This window comes from Hydra viridissima, unplaced genomic scaffold, assembly GCF_058129835.1.
Source record: "Hydra viridissima isolate aposymbiotic clone 2 unplaced genomic scaffold, HvirCarnegie_v1 scaffold_11, whole genome shotgun sequence".
Lineage (NCBI taxonomy): Eukaryota > Metazoa > Cnidaria > Hydrozoa > Anthoathecata > Hydridae > Hydra > Hydra viridissima.
The window spans coordinates 9659416-9686975 of NW_028324310.1; the positions used below are offsets into that span (position 1 = coordinate 9659416).

General features: G+C 28.5%; 2 protein-coding genes, 1 long non-coding RNA gene and 1 pseudogene across 8 annotated transcripts in view; 2 read left to right on the top strand and 2 right to left on the bottom strand.

Annotated features, from left to right (window-relative positions):
• LOC145191419 (phosphatidylinositol 3,4,5-trisphosphate 5-phosphatase 2A-like) overlaps positions 1-27560 on the bottom strand; it is a 401680-nt gene that overhangs the window by 184703 nt on the left and 189417 nt on the right. The window lies entirely within an intron of this gene.
• LOC149882072 (uncharacterized) lies at positions 400-2529 on the bottom strand. Of its 2 annotated transcripts, none has more exons than XR_016445078.1 (3): positions 2436-2529; positions 835-950; positions 400-609 (listed from the first exon to the last, which is right to left on the bottom strand). It is a non-coding gene; the product is annotated as an uncharacterized LOC149882072 (long non-coding RNA). The 2 variants fall into 2 exon arrangements; XR_016445077.1 differs by lacking the exon at positions 2436-2529 and adding an exon at positions 1604-2258.
• On the top strand, positions 16355-16862 carry LOC145183036 (uncharacterized). Its single transcript, XM_090065885.1, is given in 4 exon segments — positions 16355-16508; positions 16581-16688; positions 16691-16714; positions 16717-16862. Coding segments are annotated over 4 exon segments (432 nt in total).
• On the top strand, positions 17555-20782 carry LOC149882073 (uncharacterized; annotated as a pseudogene).

A 27560-nucleotide genomic window follows, 5' to 3' on the forward strand; every position in this document is an offset into this window, starting at 1 on the left:
GTCATTAAAAATATGACACCTAATCCTTGGTTTAAGCGGTTACTTAAAATAAACAGATTTGTTAGAAGTTTATTGATCTAAAATTATTTTTACATGGAATATTTATGGTGTCTTTTTTACAATTATATTAAAATGTCATTGGATATATTACCCAGTGGGCAAAGCGACGTCGGAACAACGTCGGATCGACGTCTAAGCTGACGTCGGATCGATGTCGGATTTACGTTGGAAATGGAAAGGTTGGGCGACGTCGAAAAAAAGACATCGGGTGATGTCAGAATTCCGATGTCATTCAACGTCGAGCGATGTTAAACCAACGTCGGAACGACGTCAGATTACTGATGTAAAGACGATGTCATTAAGTGGTAGAGCGATGTTAAACCAACATAATAAATACAATTAAAAAATAGCACATATTTTCTGGCGTAAAAGCATTCATTACAAAAAACAACTTTCTATTTTGCATCAGTATCTTTCTGGACACGCCCAATGATAAGCTTGTAAACTTTTAACTTTTCAAAACTTTGTTTATCCTGAACATCGTTCTTTTTTTTTTTGCGTTTAGTCTCTTTCATATTAAAACAAGCCATAACTTTGTGCGACATCAGACTATAAAAAGAAAGAAAAAATTTTAAAATGATGAAAAAATAATTTTAAGAGTATATATATTTGAGTTCTTTGTTGTGGAGGAAGCCTATTTCCCAATATGACATGTCCAGCTCGCCATCGATGTATGGGGGATATTGCAGTCATTTTATTGGTTGTATCCATATCATCATCAAAATATATTGATAAATAAATATTCTTAATTATCAAATATGCAAGGAAACTTACATCAGTTCTCATGGTTTACCCAATATCTTCTTTAATAACAGTAATGGTCTGTCTCTGATTTCTGGTTCTCAAATGAAGTGTGTATTCATTCTCTGTATCAGACTCTGAAGTTGATTCTGAAAACAAAAGATATTTTTTTTGGAATCAATATGTTGATAAATAAATATTCTCAACTATCAAATATGCATGTCAGTAGCACACTCAGGTCTCCAAATATTTCATAACCAGTGAGAACTTCTGACTTTTTAAAAATGTTTCTGCTGATGCAAGGTAAAAAAAAATTTTTCAAAAATTCAAAACGTACTTTGAAATAACTCATAAACAGCCATTTTTTTAGTCTGCATAAAAGAAATTGTTAACAAAATTAACACCATGAACTACAATAGCATAGACAAATAAAATTTTATAAACTTGAAAGTTACTCTACCATTAATACGCTTTGACAAATTTTTGTGTTTGTTATTATGTTGCACAGTTTTTATGGTTGTTGTGATGTTGATTTGATATGATTTGAGGGATGTATTGAATTATTTTTTTATTAGGATGACGAATAACTTAACAAAACAACATTAATATCACAGAACAAAATTCTTATATATTTTAATATATATTCTAAAGTCTACCCTCTTATTTACAAAGTCATTCACTAACTTAGATCCCTTAACTGTACCAACCGGTTATTATTTTATCATTATTATTGTATTAGGGTCACTCACCCTAATGCAATAATAATGATATTTATTAATAATAATAAATAATGATCAATTACTACTGTTAGCTGACTCAGAACAAAGAGATTCAACTTCATTGTTAACAAATTGTACATTGTCATCAGAATCATTTCGCAGAGCATCATTAATTAGATTATTGATTTCTTGATTTTGGGCTCACCAATTATTAATCTAAGACATCTAAAGAATAATGTTAAAAAGCTGTTGAAAAAGTTATAGATTGTGATATCGATCCATTTTTGAATATTCATGCTTATCCCACTGTGTGCCTATCCAAAAAAATTAACATGGAAACAAGAAAGTGGGACAAGATCATGGAAACAACAGAGACAAGACCTGTAAAGCATGATGAAACTGTTAATACATCTAACAAAGTGTATATTGGGGTATCTGAAGAAGAATGGAAATAAAGATGTGCAAACCACAAACATTTATTCACAAAAAGCTCAAATAATGTATTTTTTACCTGATGATTGCAATAAGCATGATACTTAAAGTAGTAAATATTATGTAGTTTTATTTTAAATTTATCACATTAAATAAAATAAATTACTCTGATTTTATTCATTTAGCACTCTTGTTGAATTTACATATACAAATAACCTTAAAAACAGTGCAGTAATGAATTAATAAAAAAAGTCAGATAAATATTTTTTACTAATTTAAATATACATACATACATACATACATACATACATACATACATACATACACACACATACATACATACATACATACATACATACATACATATATATATATATATATATATATATATATATATATATATATATATATATATATATATATATATATATATATCTCTTTTAAAGTCACAATTAATTAAATCAAGTAAAAAAATAAACTAACTTTCGCTTGCCATAAAGAGCATGCGTTTTATGGTTTGTCAATATGTTATGGCTGTCAATAAAGTCTTAGTTTTAAATTTATATCTTCCCGGTAAATTTATTTTTTCCAATAATAATTATTTTTCCGGTAGAATAACTACTTTTTTCCAGTAAGATGTTTATTCGGTATTCAAACTTCCAGTTCAAAAAATATATAATAAAATTACCGTGGTGTTTACATAAAATAAACATTTAGAGAAAAAAATTTAGTTATTTTATCTAACTAGATATCTAGTTAAAATAACAAAGTTGTTTTCCGCAAATGTTTCTTTTATATATACGAAATTTGTCATTTCTTAAATTAGGACTTACTTAAAGCATAGTACTTTGTTAGGTCACACCACGGTATGTAAATTTTATTTATTTGTAAAATTGTCGATTTACGTCGTATTTATGTCAAAAGACATCGCACGATGTCAGAACAACATTGGTAAGACAACGTCGTTTTGACGTCGTTATCGCGACGTTATAACAACGTTGTAATAAGTCGGTTGACATCGCCGATGAAAATCCAACGTAAACCCGACGTCGGTTTGACATCGCGTGCCCACTGGGTAAAAATATGTTATAAGATATATATATTGCCTTACGAGTAATAATTGCATTGAAAGAACTCATTGTTCTGTAGATCAAATAACTGCTATTAATTATAATATATATAGATAATGTATTAATGATTAGTTTTTTATCTTACTTGCAAGTAATTTTTTTATACGTCTTGTTTTATCCATGGATAAAAACAAACGTGTAAAAAAATGTATAACGGCATGTTATGGCGTTAGCTTGGTTTTTGAATATAAAACCAATATATAACGCCATTGGATAACAATATAACAGCATTTTGGTTTTATTTATATTTTAAATAACAGCATTTTGCTGTTATTTTTGCTGTTATTTATAAAAATATAACAACATAAGTGAAAAAAATAACAGCATAATAACACCATAACGATACAAGATAACGCCATTAATGCTGTTATATCGTGTCCCAATGCTGTTATATTTTTGTTAAATATAACAGCATAATTTTTTAGTGTGAAGAAACTGGTTTCGCCCACCTTCTTACCTTTTGAGTGGTATCACAAGTGGTATTACTATTTTGTAACTTAACATTCACCTCTTGAATGGTTGATTTTGCAATGCTGTAAAACCATCTAATATGACAAAAAAAAAAATTTTTTTTGTAAAAATGGAGTAGGTTAGTACCCTTGGTCCTAATGCGTTTATGCACCTTTGATTCTATAATTAAAGGTGCATAAACAGAAAAAGAAAATATTAAAATGTAAAAACAATATAGAAACATGAAAATTTCTATAAGATATGCCCTATTGCATATAATGTATTAGTTTAATTTTTAAAACAAAACCTTGTGTTAAAGATTTCTATGTCATGTTGCGTTTACTGTTGTTCTTATAGAATCTTTTTGTGTGTGATTCTTATAATAAATATTTTGATAAACATTTATTCAACAATTTATCAATAGAATAAAATAAGGAAGAGATTTTTTATTTTTTTACAGTTTAAAGTGGTATATGGTAAAAAAAACAAACTGAAAGACCGACTAGGGGTAAAGTTAATGAAAATGAAATGCGAGCAGCTGTTGATGCAGTTTATGATGGCCAAAATGTTTATCGTTTATCTAAGGAAAGGGGATTAAATAAAATAACACTAAAAAGATATATAAGGAAATGTCAATCAAACCCAGATAAAATCTGCAAACCTAACTTTCTTATGAAACATCCTTATCAGACTTTCTTTTAAAGGCTTAAAACTTCATAATGGTTTGTCAACCAAAACAACACGAAAGCTGACATATGAATTTGCAATTATTCTTTCTAAGTCCATTCCTAAGTGGTGGAAGAGGTCACAAAAAGGTGGGGAAACAATGGCTTCGTGGTTTTGTTACGCAGGAAAGATTTATTTTTACGAAATCCAGAAGCTCCCAGTTGGGCGCGAGCAACCAATTTTAATCGTTATTCAGTTGGAGAACCTTTCACCAATCAAAGAGAGGTTCGTCTGGGACTCAATTTTCAACCAAAAAATATTTATAATTTAGATCAAACAGGTTTCATAACTGGTGGTCCACCTAGATGTGTTGGGATTGCAAATCTTTCCGGCTGGATGAATGTTGCGACGTTTTAAGAATAGATGAAACATTTTATTTAAAATATGAAATGTTCACCATCCATGCTTTTAATTCTAGACAACCACGAGAGCCATTTTACAATTTATTTTTTTTAACTAAAGTTTTAGTTAAAAAAAATAAATTGTCTTACTTTTCAATCAACATACTGGAGACAATATTGCTAAGAAACTCAATGAATCTATTAACACACTTGAACTTGATTTTGGATTCAAACCTGGGTAAAGGTTGACGGTGCAGCTGATGTCCAAACAGGTGTAAGGAAATCAGTTAACGTACAAAGTGCAATTTGGTTTGTCAACCACCGTCTAAATCTAATTGTCAGTGGTGCTGTCCATGATAAAAGATATCCGAAGTGGTCAACTCTCAGGCATAAAATGGTAAAAATAGTAGATCACTTCAACCAGTCCTGTCAAAAAGCTATGATTTTAGTTAATGCTGCCAAAGCCTTAAATAACTCCAAAACGTAGTTAATGCAGAGATGCCCTACAAGATGTAACTCTGACCTCCTTCTATTGGAGGCTGTGATGGATCTTCTTCCAGTGTCATACAAATTTATTTCCCTCATAAATTTATTTCCGAGTCGCACGCCGATTGGTTTAAGAGGTCCAACCGAAAAAAACTAAAGAACACCCATACAAACTAAACAACAACACCCGTAAATTTTATTCCGATATTGATTAAAAGTGAGTATAGTTTTACAGTAAATTTTTACAAATAAATAAACAAACATATTCTTATATATTATTTTTACATTTATTGCTAAGCAATATCTAAGATCAATGCTACAACTTAAGAGTTAGGTCTTAAAGAGAATATGGAATACAAAATAGAGGCAAAGTATGCAAACGCTGTTTTGAACAGTGAAAAACGAGAACTTAAATTAGCTACAAAGAATTTTACAGGAATAGGCAAGTCAGTATTCAAAACTTAATATTTGAGAATTTTCCAATCAATTTAAAATTTTAAGTAAAATTTTTTTTATATATGTTTGAATTATGTTTAAAAGATGGTTAAATTTTCAGGTGGACGTTTTTAATGTAATAGAGATGAATCTCTACGACTTGTCCTATATAGTCAAGAAGAAAGAAGGAGGGTTCTCAAAGAATGCCATAATGATGCTGGTGGGGCACACCAAGGAATAGTAAGAACACAAAATAGAATTAAAGTTTTATACTATTGAATGTCAATTACATCTCATTTGGAAGCGGGGTTTATTGCATATTAGTTATTTGCTTTTTATGTAGGTTACCTGTTTATTTTCCTAATAATGTCAAGAAAATGAACATGTAATCTGCATTGATAATATACACATTAGGTTGTATAAATTATATTTTTCTAATTAAATAATAGTCTATATTACAGCTAAAGACATGTAAACAATGTCAGTCATTTGAAAAAATAAAAACAATCGCACCACAACTACACCCAATTCAGGTTTTTGAAAGAAAGTTTTTGGAGTCGATCTAATTAGTCCATTTACAGAAACATTAAACGCCAATAAATACATTTAAACAATAACAGATTTACTTACAAAACGGATTTTTGCTAGGGAATTGCCTGAAAAATGTGCTGTTGCTTTAGCTACTGCTTTGCACTTTTCATATAAACGGTCCACCAAAGTAAGAGAATTTGTAAATGAGGTAAATGTTAAAAGGTTTTCTAAGACTTTCGTCTTCTTTGTGCTACTTAAATTTTTTATTAACTATTTTTAATTTTTTTGTTATATAGCTTAACAATAAATTTTTTCTATTAATAGTTACTAAACATTTTGTGACATCAGCATGTCATCCTCAAAGTAATGGTTAAGATGAATGAACAAATCAAACTTTTAAGCGTGCTTTATGTAAGTATACTAACAATGAGATGAATGATTGGGATAGGTTTGATAGTCTCTATAATTTTAACTCATTTTCTCTAAATTGTTCAATTTCATTTATTATTTTCTTTTATGATGATTTATATTATTTACAGATCTGCAATTGCTTATGGGCTGAACATTACATGCCAGAAATCTACGAAGATGACTCCATTTTATCTTTTACCTAAGGCATCCTCCAGGTATTGAGGTGATAAATGTTCAGAATGAGACTGATGATAATTTAACTAGTAATTTTTCTGAAAAAATTTATGATTTTGTAGTAGAAACGCTAGTTAATGATTGTGAAGCACTAGAGAGAAAAGTTAGAGAAAATATAAAAATCGCTAAAGAAAAGCAGTGCAAGCAACAAATGAAAAAGTTACAAAAAATGTAAAGACATTTGAAATTTTAAAGACAAAAGTAAACGTTTCTCAGCTTAAACCTTATTATCCATGTCTAGAGATAGAAACTAATGTTCAACATTAAGAAGCAACTCATTTAGATTTGTCATTTAGTGGTTACCCAGAAACAAATACAGTCCAAAAAAACTAGACCTGGTCAAGAAATGTCACTACAAAATTTATCACATATTAAAAATATTGATAATATTCATTCTTATTCACCCAAAAATAGCATTACAGTTAGTATATTTGCGTTTGAGAGTATTCTGAATCGAAGCATGTTAACAGACATTAAAATTAATGCTGCTCAAGCAATATTAAAAAATCGATTTCATGCTACTCATATACATGCACTCTATTAGGAACTAATCTTATGTTCAGCAAACATTCACAGGAACTGCTATAAATTTTGCATGACGGATCCCTTCACGGGCAATTGATTAACACACATGGTTGCAGTGAAGGAAATATTAAAATTTATGATTCAATGAAGAAACAAATGCACTGCAAAATTAGTATGTACATAACCAAATAGTTTCAATTATATCATCTAAAAATAAAGTTAATTGTCTATACCAACCATGTCAGAAACAAATTGGAGGAATGGACTATGATTTGTTTGCAATTGCATTTGCAGTGGATATTTGTATGGGAGAAAATATTGCTTTAATTTCGTACAATCAATCTGCGATGCGCCAGTATTTGCACAATTCCTTTAAAGCTAAGCATTTTACTTAATTTCTAAGATCACATTTGGAAGAGACAGTTTATATACAATATTGGACAAAACATTTGCAACCAACATCGAACAATGCTAAAAAGTGTTCCTAATTTTACGTCTTAAAAACGAAACGAACTATGCTACCACAGCAAACAGTTCAGGAGTCTGGAGTCATAGCATGCCATGACATGAGCAATCAGCTGAAAGGTGACAGCACAAAAGCAGAATTTCGTTGACAAGTGCCATTTTGCAGCGGACAAAACAAGTGCAACTTTTTTGGTTTGTTTTATTTTCTTAAGTCTGGTCCGTGTCAACGTCACGGAAGTTTTTAAATAATTAAAGTAAGTATCCAGAAGTTTCCAGAAGAAGCATCTGGAAATATCCAGAAACATTCAGAAGCATCCAGAAGCTTCCAGAAGCATCGAAAAGAAGCATCTAGAATCTTCCAGAACAGGTTCACACAGGTGCATTTTACTATATTAGAGACATGTAAATCGACATGTAATTCAGTCAGTATATGGAAGTCAATCAGACAGTATTATCAAGACAGTTTATCGAAGTGAGTTTTATCAAAGTGTTTTATCGAAGAACATCAATACAAGAAGTGAAATGCAACAAGTGTTTCATTACATCAATGCAGTCCACATCCAACCAAGACGTTGTGTTCCGCAGAGCATTATTGTATCATCACAAGGTAAATGTAACACGGTAAGCCTTGAGAAGCGTGATTATTTATTTTTATTATTTTTATGACTTCAAGTGCAAAAATGGATCCCGACAGTCTTGGATTGGAACTAAGAAAGAAAATTATTGGCGATTACGTAAGTGGAAAGTCACAAAAAAGTATTTGTGATAAATATCGCGTGAAAAAATGGACCGTATCAAGACTATGCTCCAAATATAGTTCTACGGGGAAGTTGGCAGCATATAACAAAGGTGGAAGACCGTGTTCTACCACTTCTAGAGAGGATTCTATGATCGTCAGATCCGTCAAGAAGGATCCCTGGATATCATCAGTCAAGATACAAAAGCAATTAGAGCTGCCTGTATCGGACCGAACAATCAGACGACGTGCTGTTGAAGTCGGATTGTTTTCTCGACGCCCTGCAAAGAAACCGCTGATTTCACTAAAAAACCAGAAGAAAAGACTCCTGTTTGCTACATCTTATATTGACTGGAATGTGCAGAAATGGCGAACTGTCCTGTTCAGTGATGAATCGAAGTTCAACATCATTGGGAGCGATGGCATTTGCCGTGTACGTCGACCGGCCGGAAAACGCCTCGGTTTACGTTACTGCCATAAGACCGTGAAGCATTATGGAGGCAATGTAATGGTCTGGGGGTGTTTTTCTGCTAACGGTCTAGGTCCAATACATCGAAACGATGGAATAATAGACCGTTTCATGTATAAAAATATCCTGAAAGATGTTATGTTACCTCATGCTGAATGGAATATGACAACAAAATGGGTTTTTCAGCAACACAACGATCCGAAACACACTGCAAAAGTAGTCAAGCAGTGGTTTCAAGACAACCACCTATCAGTGATGAATTGGCCGCCTCAATCTCAGCATCTCAACCCTATCGAGAACATGTGGGAGATTGTCAACCGCAGAATTAATCGTGAAAGTGTTCGTAATAAAGATCAACTGTTTGAACAAATACAAAAGGCCTGGGCAGCGATTCCACAAAGTTTCATTGATCACCTGATCGAATCTATGCCTCGAAGATGCAAGGCTGTGATCGACAACAAAGGATTCGCCACGAAATATTGATAGCGAAATAAAGCTTAGTCAACATTTGGTCGAGTTGCACTTGTTTTGTCCAGAAGGAAATCAACTTTCTTTAATACTTTTGATTAATTTATTATATTTCGTGTACAAATAATGAACTTTGTGATGAATAAAACTTGAATAACTTGGTCTCTAAACAGTTACATAGTTATTTCTCTAAATTGAAAAAATGCATCACTTTTATATAAACAAACTAAATTAGCATTATTTGGTTGCAAATGTTTTGTCCAATACTGTATGTGAAAGTGGTTCTGCAATTTTTAATGTTTGTTAATGTTTCTGTACATTGTTATACAGTTTAAAAGCTGTAAGAATTACTTCCACGTTTCTTGCGAATAAGTGGCAGAAGCTTAAAAAATTAGTGCACGAAAATATCTGTTGTGTATTATTTAATAATTAACTTTTAAAATAGCTTTGGATTATTTTAATTTTTTACTTTAGTTCTAGTTTTCCAATGGCTGTTAATTAAATGAGTTATTTGTGATAAGTCTGAAAAGAATATGCCATTCTTTTTTTGTTTAATTAGGCATTTTAGAATATTTTATGAACTTCTACTTTATTTTACTAGATTTTTTGACTTAAAGTTACAAAAAAAAAAAAAACAAACAAAAAAAAAACAGTATATTTATTCATGTTTGAAACAGTTTTATTGAAGTTTAATTGAGTTACGCTTACATTTTAGCTAGTTGAATAATAATGTTAAATACACCTATCCAAAAGTTTATGAAGAGGACTAGATTTTATTTCATCCAAAAATAGGAATCCTAATAATATTATTTATTTATACTAGCAAAAAAGCAACCCGTAATACGGGTTATGGTCGGTCTGTTAATTTATAGTGGCTGTTTTCCACAACTTAAAGTTGCAAAACAATAACTATTACCCTTTTAGAAAAACGCCTTCAAATTAAAAAATATGCGGAGGTAGAATAATTTACCAATTATTTAACATTATTTGAGCAATTTACAACTGACATAATCAATATCAGTGTAAGGCAGAACCATTTTCCTCAACATTACTAAGTTCAAAACAATACGTTTTTAGTTACTGATACAAAATAATATTACTTCCTCATGCTTTAAATTGACGAAAAAGTAAAGCTAAATTCGTGTTATATTCTTATAACGTGAACTTTAATTAATAAGATTAATATAAGGCGAACGTAAATTTTACATGAATTAATAATTCTTTGGCATCCCCTTGATACAGGTTTCTTTAATAAAGGAAATTGTCTTTAAAACGTTAAATGCACACAACTACATAAATTTATTCAAAATATCTGACCATTTGACTATTGCTATTTATGGCACTAATCTGACCATTTTTATATATGGCCTCTTTGTTTCAATAATTTTTAGTGAACGGTCATTTGCTACCATTTATTAAAAATTCCTTTTGTTACTCGAAATTTAATTCTTTTTAATAATTTGACACTAATAAAGGACCTCCCTTCCCGTTTTTGCCTTAATGGTGGTCAGGAGAATACATTTATCTTTATTAAGAGTTATCAAGTTTTTGATGAAGACCTTCTACCAGAATAATAAAATGTGAAACAATGATTTTCAATGTTTAACAATTTTTTTCTTTTTAATATATATAAGAATTTTTTCTATCCTCAAAAGTGTTGCAAATGCAAACTAAGATAATTAATTAGTTTAACACCTTATAAAATTTAAGTAACTCGATATTTGACAAATGCGCTAAACTACAATTATACCCCCCCCCCCCCGTTTAAAAAGATCCCCAAAGTTACGTACAACAAATAATTAGGAATAAAATAAAGATTTTTTAAAATTGAACTAATTGCATATATTTATATCATTTTAACTGACAAAAATTTGCAATAAAAGGTAATCAGGTTTTTTTTTATAAATCGTATGCGTCAATCGAAAATCTTAAAGAAAAAATAAAAAGGAATTATAATACCATATAAAAAAACAACCAAAAAACCAAAAAAACCAAACAAAAAAAAAAAACACCACATAAAAACTGAAAATCCATTTACCTATTTATAGTAACCTATTTTGACATGGCAGTTAATATAAACATTTATCGAAAATTTAACTATAAAATCTATTTCGAAGTACAAAAGATTTAACAATACTAATATATATATATATATATATATATATATATATATATATATATATATATATATATATATATATATATATATATATATATATATATATATATATATATATATATATAAAATCAAATTAAGATATTAATTGCATTTTTCGCATAACGTGGTCTTGGCTTTAAGTAAATAAATAAAAGCAGTAAGTTTCAATAATGAAACTACCTATCATTCATTTTTAACAATAGACACCAACATGAAGGTGTTTATTGTTAAAAATGAATTTGAACACAAAACATCACAACAATAACACATAACAATAGAATATTTACACTCTTGATCCTAAAATCCAGCGAAAATAACAAACCAAATTAAAATATAAAAGGCAAAATTAGAAAACCAATTTAAAGTTAACTATATTTATTTTTTTACTAAACATATAAATACATAAAAGTATATTTGTTTTTATATACAATATTTATTCAAATACTTCAAACTTAGGACATTATAACACCCTAGATTTAAAGATCAAGGTTGCATACTCTCTCATACACATTACGCTAAACATTAACAGACATTGTGTTTCCAGAATAATTAAAAAGGCCACACAACACAACCTAGCTCTAAAGCAGTAACACTGCCTGACACAAACTGCTGCCAAGTCACACCTCTGCTATAAACACATCGCTTGGCTGGCAAGGTTATCAATCTTGATCAACATAATCCCAAGTCACACCACTTTGAAAACATGGAAACAATATAATTTAAACATATATACAACTATAGACAAATATAGTTTTATATAACACATATAAACACATTTTATAACAATATTAAATGACAGATGTATTTATCAAACACTATAAAAAATATATATATTAAAATAATAAACAAATTTATACAAACAAAATGTGCACACAACTTACAAACAGTAAATTTTCAAAATAAAAATCTTAAGACTATAAATTAAGAACATTAGAAAATACAACATTATTTGTGTAACACTTTTCACCTACCACACCTTGAATGAGATGTTTATTAATTTTGAAAAACAAACTATTAAATGCTCTCGTTCTTGAACATGCAAAATAATGTTGACCATGAGAGAAAAATGTTTTTTTTGAGATATACCCCAACTTTATCAAATGTTTGACATTGACTTTTATTAATTGTCATTGAATTAGCCAATCTGACAGGAAACTCACGACGTTTCAGAACAAAAGGTAAATTAGAACCTGATGGAGCCAACTGAATTTGAGGAACAAAAACCTGTTTACCACCAGAAACATCTGTCAAATCCTCTGCATCAATATAATTATTTTAAAGAGCACAAACCTTCATTCGAGTACCATTGCATAACCCAGCTTTGAGACCTAAGTACCTAAGTAGAATAATTACACAACCAATTTTTAATTTTAAACAATGAGGTGGCATACCTGAAGGAGTTAAACTATTCAAAGACTCAACAGGAAAGTCATTTCTTTCATTAAGGTCATCAGTATCAATTTGATCAGCACTTAAATAAAATTTGACATTACCCGGCAGACATTCTAGCACTTCTTCATTGATGGTTAATGAATCAACATTAGTTGGTGTTAAAATCACGCATTTTGATCAGCATCTCCGAAAATCTTTTCAATAATCGATTTATTTTTTGTAATAATTCACTGATTTGGGATTTTAATGCATCTTTTACAAGGATTCTCCTATTTGACAGGTATTGTTCCATTCCCAAGTTTCAGTAGCCATTGGAAAAATTCACCTTCCCCATTTTCTACTCTCATATTTTCAGTTTATGCAAACTTCTGCACCAATTGCCAATGTAAAGAACATTTTACACACGATTCTACTATCTCAGCTGGTTGTCCTATTTTCACAACAGGCAGAATTTGCATAAAGTCACCACCAAAAAGAATGATTTTTCCTTAGAACGGAAAGTTGTTGTTGCAAATATCTTTTAATAACCAATCAATTGCATTTAATCCTTTACATGCTCATGTAAGACATTATACTGGTTGCTTCTCTCTTTGTATTGGTTATTTCTGATGAAAGCAAAGCGCTGGCCTTTGATTTTAACATACGCTTCAATAGCATATTGCTTAAACATGTTTTTGCCATAAAAGAGTGAAGAAAAAAATTGTCTAACTGAAAGTTTATATTGTAATACTGAGAAAATGTAACATGATTTCTAACCAATGTAGCACGTTCAGGGTTGTGAACCAATTGATTATGCCAACCAGCATCACCCCTTGGAAAAAATAGAGGATAAACCATAGGATCTAAGCTGGCAGACATACTTGATAGAGTTTTAAGAGGATGACCTCTTGGGTAAATAACATCTTCCCTGGAAACAGGTATGCTGGAACATCATGATTCCAAAATATTTATAGCAAAATCATGTAGTAAACAGCGCTAAAGACAAAAAATCAAATTGAGATATAACAAATTGTTTACATAGCAAAAATAATTTGTATTGGCTTTTAGTAAATGATTAAAAGCAGTGATTTTTAACAAAACTACCTATGCAACATTTTTAATAATAGACACAACCATGAAGTTAAGCCAAATGTCTATTAACTCAAAAGATAACAAAAAAACATCACAGCAACAACACACACCATAAGTTAATATATGTATATAATATAACTTAAGTAAGATAATATTCATATATAACAAAATATAAGTAACGACATTACGCAAAATGTTATTAAAGTACATTATTATGTATTTTTAGTATAATCTTTAATAATAAAGGCTTGAAAACAGCAAGACCTAAAGCAGTAACAGTTTGACACTAAAAACTATCATGTAACCCTCTGTTAAAAGTACATCACTTGGCTGGCAAAGTTGACCAATCTTGCTCTACACGTTTACCAAGTCACAGCACTTTGAAAACACGGAGACAACATAATATAAACATATGTACCAACTATAAACACAATAAATGTGTTTAAATATGTATATAAGGTTAAATATATTCCTTACATACATATTTAAACGCATTTTTAAAACAATTATATAACACATATTAACACATACACAAACAGTAAAAAGACACTTTACATTATTATAAAAACATTATTATAAAAACACATTGATAAAACAACTATAAAGTACTTATTACCACATACACATACATATTAAAAAAGCATATATGCAAACAATAAACGTGTGCAAACAAAAATTTTAAAAAATGATGCGAGAAAATTTAAAAAGATACAAAATATATATTTACAAACAATACTCTTTACCTTCTTTTTTTTCTTCATAATAACTGTAATCCTCATAACAAAATTTTACCTTTACATACAATAACATGTGACATGCCATGTCAGTGTTGGCACAAAACTTTAATTTACTTTTCTAAATTTTCTAAAAAAGAACAAAAATAGTTAATAGCATCACAGAAATTTCAATGTAGTAATAACCATTTTATGGAAATAGCATTAGTATAACTTTAAATAACATACATACCCCTATTTTCCTTCTACAAAATAAGATAATAAAAACAAAACTGCAAAAAGAAAAACTAAAACAAACAAAATATAAACGATTTAAAAAATTTAAATCTTTCTACTTTATCTAATAAAAATTTAAATCCTTTCTACTTTATCTAATAAAAATTCAAATCCTTTCTACTTTATCTAATGAAAATTCAAATCCTTTCTACTTTATCTAATAAAAATTTGTATATAACTTATTTATATTCTTACTTCAATTATAAGATGATCTTAACGAGTATTATTTATCTTCATATGATTCTTTATGTAATATATCTAAACTAATAATTAAATTCCAAAAGGAAGAAAGTTTTAACTCGCTTCATGGATTTTTCTCTAATGGCCGCGTGCATTTTAAGAACGCGCTCTTTCAAAGCCTACTAACTAATGACGGAACGACGACATTAAACATTAATTTCTGTAGGAATTATATTATGATACTCTCAAAAGCACGTAAAACACAAGCAACTGAAAATGAAAATATACTTCACAAACATATAAATGAAATACAATTTTAAATTTTAATACGTTTAATAAATGGCTCTAATCCCTCTCCTTCGTCAGAATCAGATTTAACAACACCGATAAACATAGTAACAAAAGCAGGATAAAAAATCTTTTGATAACAATTTAAAAACGTTAAACTGGGATTTCCTTTAACAAACGGCGATGGCATAGCAGCAGTGATAAATGTTGCATCAGATGCAAATTTAGCTTGAACTTGTTTACATCTACTATAATTAGGATCAGGAGGATTTAACTTCATGCGATCAAACACCCATTTACGTTTTACGTTTAAACACTTGAATAGTATGAGTTAAACTAATTCTACCTCTAACAGTAGTAGATAAAATTTCCCCTTCGGTATAAGCGGGATCAACACAAAACATCAACATTTTACAGTTTTTATAACCAGAAAAAGGCATAACACTAGGTAAATTATTCCAAAATGTATTACATGTATTTTCAACTCAAACATCGCCAGCAACACAATCGAAATTTTGTCTATTTTTCCACAAAACAGCAGAATGATCAAATTCTGAATACGGTTGCAAATAAGTATCAAAACACTGTTCGTTGCCAACAGGCTCTTTACAATCGGTGCAATAAGGGGTAATAGCTGAAAAAACAGTTTGTAAATTACCAGCAGCATATTCAGACTCGCCATTAGCTTGCCAATGACACCTATCTAAACCAACAGGATATTGAATATCTTTACGTTTATTATCATTAACACTAACAATACTTCTGGCAATTAAATTCTTAAGTCCAAAATGAGGCATCTCAACATGACCAATCGATAATCAACAGGATAAGTGTTTAAAACATTCCACGTCTCATCATAAATACCAAAAGCTTTTTGACGTCCAATATGTACAATAATGCCCAATATGTACAATAATGAACCTGAAATACCAAAGGAGGTTGTAGATAAAATTTGTTGTACTTGTTATCAGAGAATTGGATCTGGAATTCGACATCCCTGTAGTAAGAGAGACATTGTACAGAACCTAAAAATACTTCTAATCTCAACAGGTAAGAGCTTAATTATAGCTTTTGTAAACCTAAACTTTTATGTAATCCTAAAATATGTTTCCAAATTTTCAGGTTTAAAAACAGTTGAGCAGGTACTTAGCAAATCCCTGAAAAAAATTGAACAATTTAAAAATATTGAGTTAGACAACACTGTTACATTGTTGACTGGAGAAACTACTTTAAGATTGGAAGAAAGCCAACCCTTAAATCTCTACCCATACTTTCTATAATATCAAAAGAAAGCATGATATGTCAGACTGTACTATTGATTCAATAGCAATCGAAATAAGAAAGGATTTGGATAGTTTAGGTGTGGAATATGCCATTAATAACAATCCACTATGGTTTTTTTGATATCACTCGACTTTGATTGATAATAAATCAATTAAAGTTTAACTCATTTCAAATAAAAAAAAGTGTAAATTGATGAGTATCATACTTTCTTTCAAATAAATATAGATATTCATAAAAGTATCAATCGATGCGCTAATTGTCTGTTTTTCTTTTAAACTTACCTCATAACCTAAAATAATTATAAAGGCGAAAATTAACAATCCACTCTATTTTTTCAAAATTGCGTTTGTCTTTTTTTGTTACTTTGAACTTATTTGCGAATTAATAATTATTGTGAGAGAATTTTTTTAAAATTGTTACAAATATTTGAATAGTTTGTAAAAAATTAAATATAAAAATTAGTATCTAATTAACTACAACATTTCAGCAGAAAAAAAATCAAAATGACAAGAAATTACGAATAATAATAGGAAAAAATGTAAAATCATAGCTATGAATGAACAAAACATCTCAATGAGAAAATTTGCGAAATATTAAAAACAACACATGGAACTGTTAGCAGAATAATGATTAGTTCAACTGTATTGTATTCATTATAATGGTTGTTAATTCAACAAATATAATGAATACAATACAGTTGAAAACTTGCTTCGCTCATAAAACTTGGTCTAAGAGCATGTGGTAAATAGTTCTTTTCAGGGATAAAATGAAAATTGAGATTGATTCAAGAAAAAATTGAACAGCTGAGCAGAATGCCACATGAAAAAATGCGGCCAGATTGTTCTATGTTTAGAACAAAACAAGGTAGTGGCAGTATAGGCATTTGGGCCTACATGAACTATGAAGGTGTCGGTTGCTTCAAACTATTTGATGGAAGGCTTAATTCTCAATGATATTTAGACATATTAGATAACTGTTTGATGCCTTTAGTTGACATTTCCCGAAAAGACATGGAAATTATCTTCCAACAAGCTAATTCTCGATGTCATACTGCTTAGATTTGCAAGCAATGGTTTGAAGAAAATAACATCAAAGTCATGTCTTGGCCTGCCAATAGTCCAGATCTCAATTGCATAGAGAACTTGTAGTCTTGATTAGACCACAGCCTTGGTAAAATTGAAATAAAAGATCTGGACCAGCTGAAGGAAAAAATAACAAAATTACTATATGATGTTCCAAAAGATATTACTCAGAATTTAGTGAATTCCATGCCGAAACGGATCAATGAATGCTTAAAAGCTTAAGGATTATCAACAAAATATTAATTTTTTTATTTTTTGTGTTTTCTAATTTTTTTTTGTTTTTATGGTTAAGTTAATTTTGTTAATGTGGCTTGTTTATTTTGGCCGCATTTTTTTTTTTTTGATACATATGAACAGTTGTTTTCATTTCAATATTTCAGTTTTTAGTTTTTTAATTTATTATTACTTTATGGTAATTATTTGATTTATTTGAATAAAAAAAAATTGAATAAAAAATCTCTTATTTTTTAAAATATGTAATTTCAAACTTATATCTATACTACAATAACATGATGGATTGTTATTAATGGACAATACTGTATTACTAAAGAAAATAAAACTATTGAAACTGTCATTAAAGATGTAGCATATGTCAAAGATCCAATATCTCTAATTAATCATGTTTGCACTGCTAGGGGACTAGAAATCCATAATGTTATTATTTGTGTAGGAATAGATAATGGCCAAGGATCTTTAAACGTTTTTACGAATGTTTTTAACAGAGAAGTAAGAAACCAAGAATACTGGAGTGAACAAAACTATAATATTTGCGAAATGTTTGCAAAAGCCGCAGAAATCTTCAAATTCTTATAGAAAAAACAAAGCTAAATGATTTAAAGTTTTACCTTGCTGCAGATCTTAAATTACTCAACATAGTTTTGAGTTTTTCAGGACATGGCGGAAAATATTCATATTTATTGTGATGGTGATAAAATAAATCTTGGAGAACTGAGAACCTTTAATATACTAAAAAACATGTATGAACTTTGCTGAAAGTGGATTTAAAAAAGGCTCTATGCAACTCTACAAGAATGTTATACATCCATGTCTCCAGGTTGAGTCCGGAAAGATGTATGTGCTTGATGCAGTTCCTCCAACAGAATTTCATTTACTGATGAAGATTATAACAGAGATTTCAAATGTCTTGTGTAAGGAACCTGATATTGGTCTCTGTTAAAAAAAACATGTGGAAACCGCAACATGGGCGCCGGCAGGCAGGGGCAAGTGGGGGCAGTTGCCCCCCCCCCTGGAAAAGCAAAATAACAAATTTTAATATTCACATAATTTCTTTTAACTGTTATAAGATTTTATTACGATATCTCATCAATTTAACTCATTTATAGTTTACTCACCGTAATGTAAATGACTACAGTTTAAATGAAATATTACTATCAAATGCAATAACTTCCACGATGGCGGAATCTTTTTTATAAAGGCATATTTTATATTTTAAAAAAAAGATGTTTGAACGAAAGTTTAAAAAAAAATGATAGAAATACATCATAGAAAAATAAAAAAGGAATAAATAGAAAAAAATAATAGATAAAGGAGAAGTATAGAAACCAAAAAGAAGAGAAGAAGAAAAAAAAAAAAAGGAAAATAAAGGAAATAATAATAATAAAAAAAAAAGAAATCGAATTACAATAACAAAGTTCTTACGCAAACAAATAAACTTCGAACTAACGAAGAAAGAATTGGATGCAGTGATCAAATTTTTTAAATTATTTTTTGTGTCACTTTCACTTACTTTTTTATGCTGTTGTTTTTTTGTTTTTTGGCAAAATGTTTCTTGTTTCTATTGTATTTCTATTTCCTTTTTTTCCAATTTATTGTGTTATATTTATTTTAGTAATACTCTTACCTTGTGTTTTTTGCTTGCTAAATGCTAATTATTATAATTGTATACATGGCTGCCGAAGGGTGGGCGGGGAAGATTCCCGAGGCCCCGTGTGTGTACAAATAATTTTTTAAAATAATTTTTAAAAGATTTAGTTTTGACTTTTAAAAGATTTAATTAACTTTTATTTTTAATTTTCAATGACCAGAGCACGCTTCTTTTGGTCCTGATGATAAGTATATGAACCATTTGGTAAAAATTAGGTAAAAGTTAAGCTAATAAAATAAATAAAATAAAAGAATAAAAGATTAAAAGATTAATTATTAAATAATCCAGGGGGGTAAATAATCCATTATTTTCCCGGTTTAAAAACGAAACTCGTAACGGGATTGGTTGAATTATTTTCCCCCTAAAAATTATTTTGAGTTTCTGATTGGTTGTTTATTATGAAATGTGAGTTTCTGATTGTTGTTTTAAAACGAAACTCGTCACGGGATTGGTTGAATTATTTTCCCCCTGGAAAGGATTATAGTCGATATATAAGTTGTGTTTCGGTTCATTCTGGTCAGTACAGCGCACAAGATAAGACGAGATCTTGAAGCTCTACCCAATTTTTATTTGAAATGGCGGTGAGTTCTACTACTACAAGCGTTAAACTAGCTGATGGTGAAGTGGAAGTGCCCTTAGAAGAGCGGCCATATTTGACGGTGCACCATCTCCTCCAACGGTTGCGACCGGTGCCGGCACATTTGCCTTTGCAGGTATAAATACTTCCTTATGTACAATATAGTGTATAAATATAAATATAAATGGATAATAATGCGATATAAATATTTCAGGTGTCAGTGATTAGTTCCACCCTGTCAGAAGAAGACATTATCTGGATAGATTCAGACAATGAAGAGGAGCAATTTTTATTAGAAGATGAAGCGGAAGAAAATGAGGAAAGCGAGATGGAAAGCGAGATGGAAAGCGAGATGGAAAGCGAGATGGAAACAGAGACGGAAACGGAGACGGAGACGGAGGAAGAGGATGATGGTCATGACCCGGACTACATAGCGGGCATGAACGAAGTGAGGGTAGTATTAAACCCTATCATGCGTATCAACAGAAATAGATAACTTTTATATAAAATTTGTACCCTTGTTTTTTATAATAAAATTAATTTTAACCAAAAGTGTTTTATAAAAATAAATAAATGAAAAAATTCCTTGGTAGTATAGGGGTTAGTATACTCGACTGTCTATCAAGAGACTGGGGTTTAATTCCAAAAAGTATTACATTCCAAAAAGTATTACATTAACATCCTTTTGTAACATTAACGTTATTGTTTACAGTCATTAACCTGTCACACATTTTCTTTCGTTTTTTTTCGTCTTTTAGTAATATATCATCTAGCTGCTTGACAATATCTTTATCAATATTGACGGTTTCTCCTTCGTCGTCGTTTTGAACAATATATATGTCACCTCTGATAAATTTCAACAGCGAATAGTTTTTTACGTGCGCATTTCTTGGTGTTGGAAACTCTTTAATATCATAAAATACAACATGATACGGAGATATAACAAGATTTTCCTCCATAGATGGTATTTTTTTGACATTGATTAATCTTGGTTTTTGCAACTCGCTTTTTGAAAAATGAAGAATGCGTACCATTTTATTATTAATATTCTAAAAAATGTATACCATTTTTATTTTTATTCATTTTTATTAAAATGAGTTAAAATCAAAGTGTTACATCATTTTTATTTATATATAAAATAATGCTACAAATTACAAATGACTATAAAATAACAAATGTCATATTTATTGTGCATTAAATAATGAAACAGTAAGTACAAAAATTTATTTAACAAATGAATAAAAATTTAATAAACGAGTGAAAAAAATATCAAAAAAATTGAAACATTTTTTAAATTTTTTTTTTTAACGTTAAATATAAATTATGAAATAATCTCATTTTCATATCGTTAATATCTTTGTCTGTTAATTTTTTATATACTAGCAACTCACCGTTCCACTTTATACATGGAAAACTAGTTTCATCTGGTATGAAATTTTTGTTTTTGTATATTCTTTCATAACGCCATTTACGTATGATCTTTAGCACTTCTTTTTTCTCTTCAACACTAAATTTATCTTTGTATTTCATGTTATATACTTTATATTTATCTTGGATAATAGGTAAATTTTCTTTAAATGGTTCTTGCGCTTGTTTTGGTAAAATTTTTCGAAATTTAGTAAAAGGTATTGATATTAAATCGTTTTTTTTTGACAACATCGCAATATGTTCATTAAGTTGATCATTTTCGTCTAAGACGGTTGTTGTTGTTGTCGTTGACGTTGACGTTGTTGTCGATGTTTTTAATGACAAATTTGATTGTTGACCAATACTTGTTGGAGGATTATTTGATATGTTCATTTTTACTTTTCTAAAAAATTTTTTTATCAAAATATTCAATTACTACAGAATCACCTTGAAAATTTAAAACAGCATTATTGTTAAAATTTTCTACAATAAAGTGACAATAATCAAAATCATTTGTAGCATGTAATAACTTTAAATAATATTTTTTAGAGGTTGATGAAACAATATCTTTAAGCATAGTACTTGTATTTGAATAATTATCAACTTCCATTTAACAACAAATTATTAATCATACATCAAACCTTGTATTGCTCTCACAATATCGTATCGTTGCATATATGATAATATTCTAATATTTTCAACATAGCTTTTTTTTAAATAAAACACTATTGCTAAGTTCAAATGAGACAGTTTTTTATTGTCATATTCCAATTCATCTAATTTTGATTCAGACATTCCCGCAATTCTAGCATATTTTTTTGAATCTGTTGACAATTTAGTTGCAATTATTTCCAGAGCAATAGATTCATTTCTTTTTTTCAACTGTTGTCTTTCATATTCATGATCAAAATAATCATCTTCATCTTCTACAGCTGTCATTCTTCGTTTAAGATGTTGGTAATTCATTATTTTATATTTGACTAAAAAATAATATCAAAACTTATATCATTTTCAAAAAAATAACAAAATTTCAATGTCTGCGTTTTTATAAAAAGTCTATTATTATACAAATGATTAACATTAAAAACACATTTTTAAATCGTATTATATTTTATTTCTTCTTTAATATTTTTTTTATCATTTAATGTCAACTTTTTATAAATCAAAAGTTCATTATTAATTCTGATGCACGGAAAACTGTATTTGTCCGGTATCAAATTCAAGTTTTTTTTTACTCGTTTTATTTTCCATTTTTTGACAATGTTTTTTGCTTCTTTTTTCTCTTCAGTTGTCCATAATTTCTTATCTTTACTCGAATAAACTTTATATGATTTTGAAACGACGGTAAACGTACATGGTTTATTTTTGTTTTGTTCCATGGTATTATTTATCTAAAAAAATGTTTTGTTATTTACATGATGATCGGATTAAATACCATAACATTAAATAGGATTAAAAAACCATAACAATAAAAATAAACGTACAAAATCATTTTAAAGTCACATGTATTACATTTTTTAAATTAAACCCAATGTTTTTCTAAATAAAAAAAATTTCCTTTCATCGACAAATAAGCATAAATTCTTTCTTGATAATGAGTAGGATCTGTTTGATAAATTTTTGTAACCACGCTGTAAATTTTCTCATATAATGTTCTTTGATCATAATCAATACTTTCAATAGTCGGTCTCGGTAAAAAATCGTATCCAAATTCTTTCCAATTTGCTCCCAATAAATCAATCAAACAGTGTACAACTTTACTCATTAAAATAGTTTTTACCATTTTTTATTAATCTACAAAAAGTAAGAAATCATTAAATAAATTTTTAATAATTCTAAATATAAAAAATTTATTGTTTTTTAAACAAAAAACACATTTTCATAGACATAATGATAAAATTTTATTATTCAATCATACAGTATTTGTGTTCCTCTATACAACGATTACATACTCTATTAATACAAAATAAACATTTAAAACCGTTATTTACACATTCTTGTTGGTTATTAAAATCGTTACAATGTGGAAATTTAGTAACACAATGATTCATGTGATGAGTGGTACACAATTCACAAATATAATTTTGACAATTCACACATAAAGTGGTGTTGCATTTTAATCCCTGACAAAAATAGCAAAATTTGAAACACAACATAATTGTTTCTTCAAATACATTTTTTAATTCCGTTTTTAACGATTGTACTTCATTTTTGAGCTTTATAATTTCTTCTTGTAAAGAATTGATATCGGGTTCTTTATGGTTGAAATATGGATGATATAGTATATTTCTTTTGCACTTTTTTTTTCCCATCTAAAATAAAAAACAAAAATTTTTTTAAAAAATTTCATGTTCTATAAAATTTACATCAGATTCATCATATTCAAAAATTCATTATATTCAAATACATGACATTTATCCTTAGTACATTTTTCATGTTTTTTGTCCACATTTACATTTTTTACAGTTGATACATTTTTAACATATTTTGCATTTACAGCATGTTCTTTTAATTTTTCTTCCGTTAACAATGGATTACAAATTGTTTGATGAAAATGAAAACAAGAAACACAATAATGCAATACGCATTTACAACAACTAAACAATTCAGTGTTTTGTTTGTTTATTAAAAACCATTCATCGCAACAATCACAATTACCATATTCTTCGGCAGGACATGCAAAATCTATATGTTTTTCAGCTATTCTTTGATAATGATTTTTTAAGTTTTTAACATAACACAATTCTTCTACACTATTTTCCATGTTATTATTTAATAAACTATTATTTATGTTTACGTTTTGTAGTTGTTTGATGAAATGGTTATTTTTTTTAGGCTATTTATGTGTTTTTTGTAGCTTAATCCTCAAATATTTTTTTTTCAATATAAGATTAAATTTTTCATTGTAAAAAGTTGTTTTCGAAACTTTATCAGATTAAATTTGTCGCCAAAATAATCTACTTTAATGCTTTAAAGTATTTTTTATTGTAAAAAAGTTGTTTTCAAAACTACGTTGGTTTATGACTAATAAAAATTTTAATTCCAATTCAATATATTTTTAATCCTCTTTAAAGCTTTCAACTATTTTTTATTGTAAAAAGTTGTTTTCGAAACTACGACAGATTAATATTGAGTTAAATGCAAATTTTTTGTTATTGTTAAACGTTGTTTTCGAAACTACCTTAGATTAAAATTTTAATCTTGGTTCATCTTTTTTAAATTGATAAAAAATCCATCTATTTAAAACAACTTAGCTGACTCATATTCTTTTGTTTTTTTCATATTTTTTCGTTGAGTAATTTTTTATTTTTAGCAAATGTATTGTTTATGGATTAAGCGTTATAAAAAGTATAAATAGAGTTGTTTTTTCAACAATTCATCATTCGCTCAAAAGCTACAAGACAGTGATCAAGAAGCAACATCAAAAAAACAGAACAAAAAACTACAAAGGTTGTAAGTAAAAAATGGTTACTTTGTCTAGTACTCCATCTTCTCATTTTTTGAATTATGGACAATTAGCTGCAGGATCTTTATATTGTATTTATGTAAATGAAAAAGATGACGCTAAAAGTAAATTGAATCAATACATCTATTGTCCTATACAATTAATTGGACAGTTTGATTTTAATAAAAATGTATTTTATGTGATTCAAAACGCTAAAAAAATTTCCGTATTAATTCCGTTCAAAAAAATAAACGATTGTTTAAATCATAGTTTAACTAATTGTGAAAGTTTAAACGATCCTAAATTCTTTGTAAAATGTTTTATGTATCGTGCTGCTATAAAAACATCACCAGACGACAATAGATTTATAAATCCAAAAATTAATGGTGAAAGAAAAATGGAATATTTTTATAACGTGATTGACGATAAAGCTATACGCTATGAAAATTGGGATGAAAATTTTATAGCTGAAATGTTTATAGAAAGTATTAAAGAAAGTCAAAATGACGCTTGGAAAACGATTAGTAAAGAATTTACAATTCCTTTAATGACTTTTAATGCGGATAAACCTACTTTAATATCGATGTATAATTATATTTCAGAAAAAGAAACTCATGTTTTTATTAAAGAACAAAACAGATTAGAATACGAAGTAATGAATAAAAAATCTATACCGTCTTATGTTTTGACAGAGAAAAAGTTAGCTGCTGTGGAAGGACCACCTGTCAGTACGTATTATTCTGAATCTGATAATATGATATAACTTTTAAAATTTTTTATTTAACTTTTTAAAAACTTATTTTAGAAAAATCAAAAGAAGAATTAGATTTGTAAAAGATGACGATGGTATACGCTTTACGTTTTAAACCATTTTTAATCAATGTGTGTGATTTAATAAATGACAATAAAGAACTATTAAAGCATTTGGAAAACAACAATATCAAAAAAATAAATGATATATGTGACAGTCTTTTGTATTACAGTTTTTATTTAAATGAGCAAGATCACTTTTTAATTTTGAAAGAAAATACGACTTATTTCTTTGAAAGTTATTGTATTATTTCAGACGGTTTTTTAAAAAATAATTTTGCGGAATTATTAAATAACGTGGGTATTTTGTTAAATTATTTTTATTTGCGATATGAAGTAGATAAATATCCTTTGTATTGTATGGAATGTATTAAAATAGCAGCACGCTTTTGTATTTCTTATAAATAAATTTTAGTTATATAAAAATATGGAAGAAGAAATTGAAAATACTGAAGAAATTGAAATGAATGAAGAAAAACACGTTACTTTTAACGATAACGTGGAGATACATTTTATTGTAGAACCACCTCCGGAATTAATTGATTTAACAATAGATGAGGATATTAAAGAAAACGTTGAACCAAATGTTATTGAAATTTCTGACGATGAAGAAAAAGGTACTTTTGTACAAGACGATAATTGTCTTAAACACACTGGAAGATTAATCGATGGATTAAATAGTGTGACTTATTATTTGAGTTTATTAGACATTAAAAGTGCAAAAACTGAAATTTTAAATAACTTATTTGTTGATCATTTTAGAGCCTTAAAGGAAAAAGCTGAACAAAACGATGATATTATATTTTGTAAATATTTAGCATGTCACATTTGTTACCATTTATCAAACGTTGTATTTTTTTTTAATTTAATGCCGGGTTGTAGAGAAGCTCATAACATATTTCATTATTGTTGTGAATATTTAATTCGTCACGGAATAAATGTGGATGATATTTTATCGAGGAATACTGTATAATATTTGTCATTTTTTATTTAATCAAAAAATAATAAACGACTAGTTTGTATAACGATTTTTGAATAGTCATTGTGTTAAATTTATTAATTTAATAAACTAAAAAATCTTTTTTATTAAATAGTTTAACAAGGGAAAAACTTTAACTAAAACATATCGATCGTCATGGAAGACAACAAAATAGAAAATATGTCGTCTGAAGGTTCTTTAAAAATTACAAAATCTAAAGGGTTTTTGGTAAACAAAGGAGTTGGTATTGTAACAGATGATCTCATTGACAGATATCCAGATTTGAACCAAAATTTTAAATGTTTAGCAAACAAATATCCGCATATTGATTTTGAAAAGAAATCCAAAATGGTATTAAATGAATTCCGAGAAATAGGCTCATTATTAGAAAAATTTGAAAGTCTCAGTAATTCAAATCATATAATGATTGATGATGAATTATTAATTGAAAAAGTTCTTAATTGTGTTTTAGAAGATAATTATTTAGGTGAAGATTATGAAACTTGGCTCAACAAAGCGAAAAATTTGGTTAACATGGAAGAATTGAAAAAAGATTTACAAATTCAATTCAAAGACGATGATGTCTGGTTGGTGAGTTATATGGTTATGGTTAGAAAAAATTTTTTAAGTAAA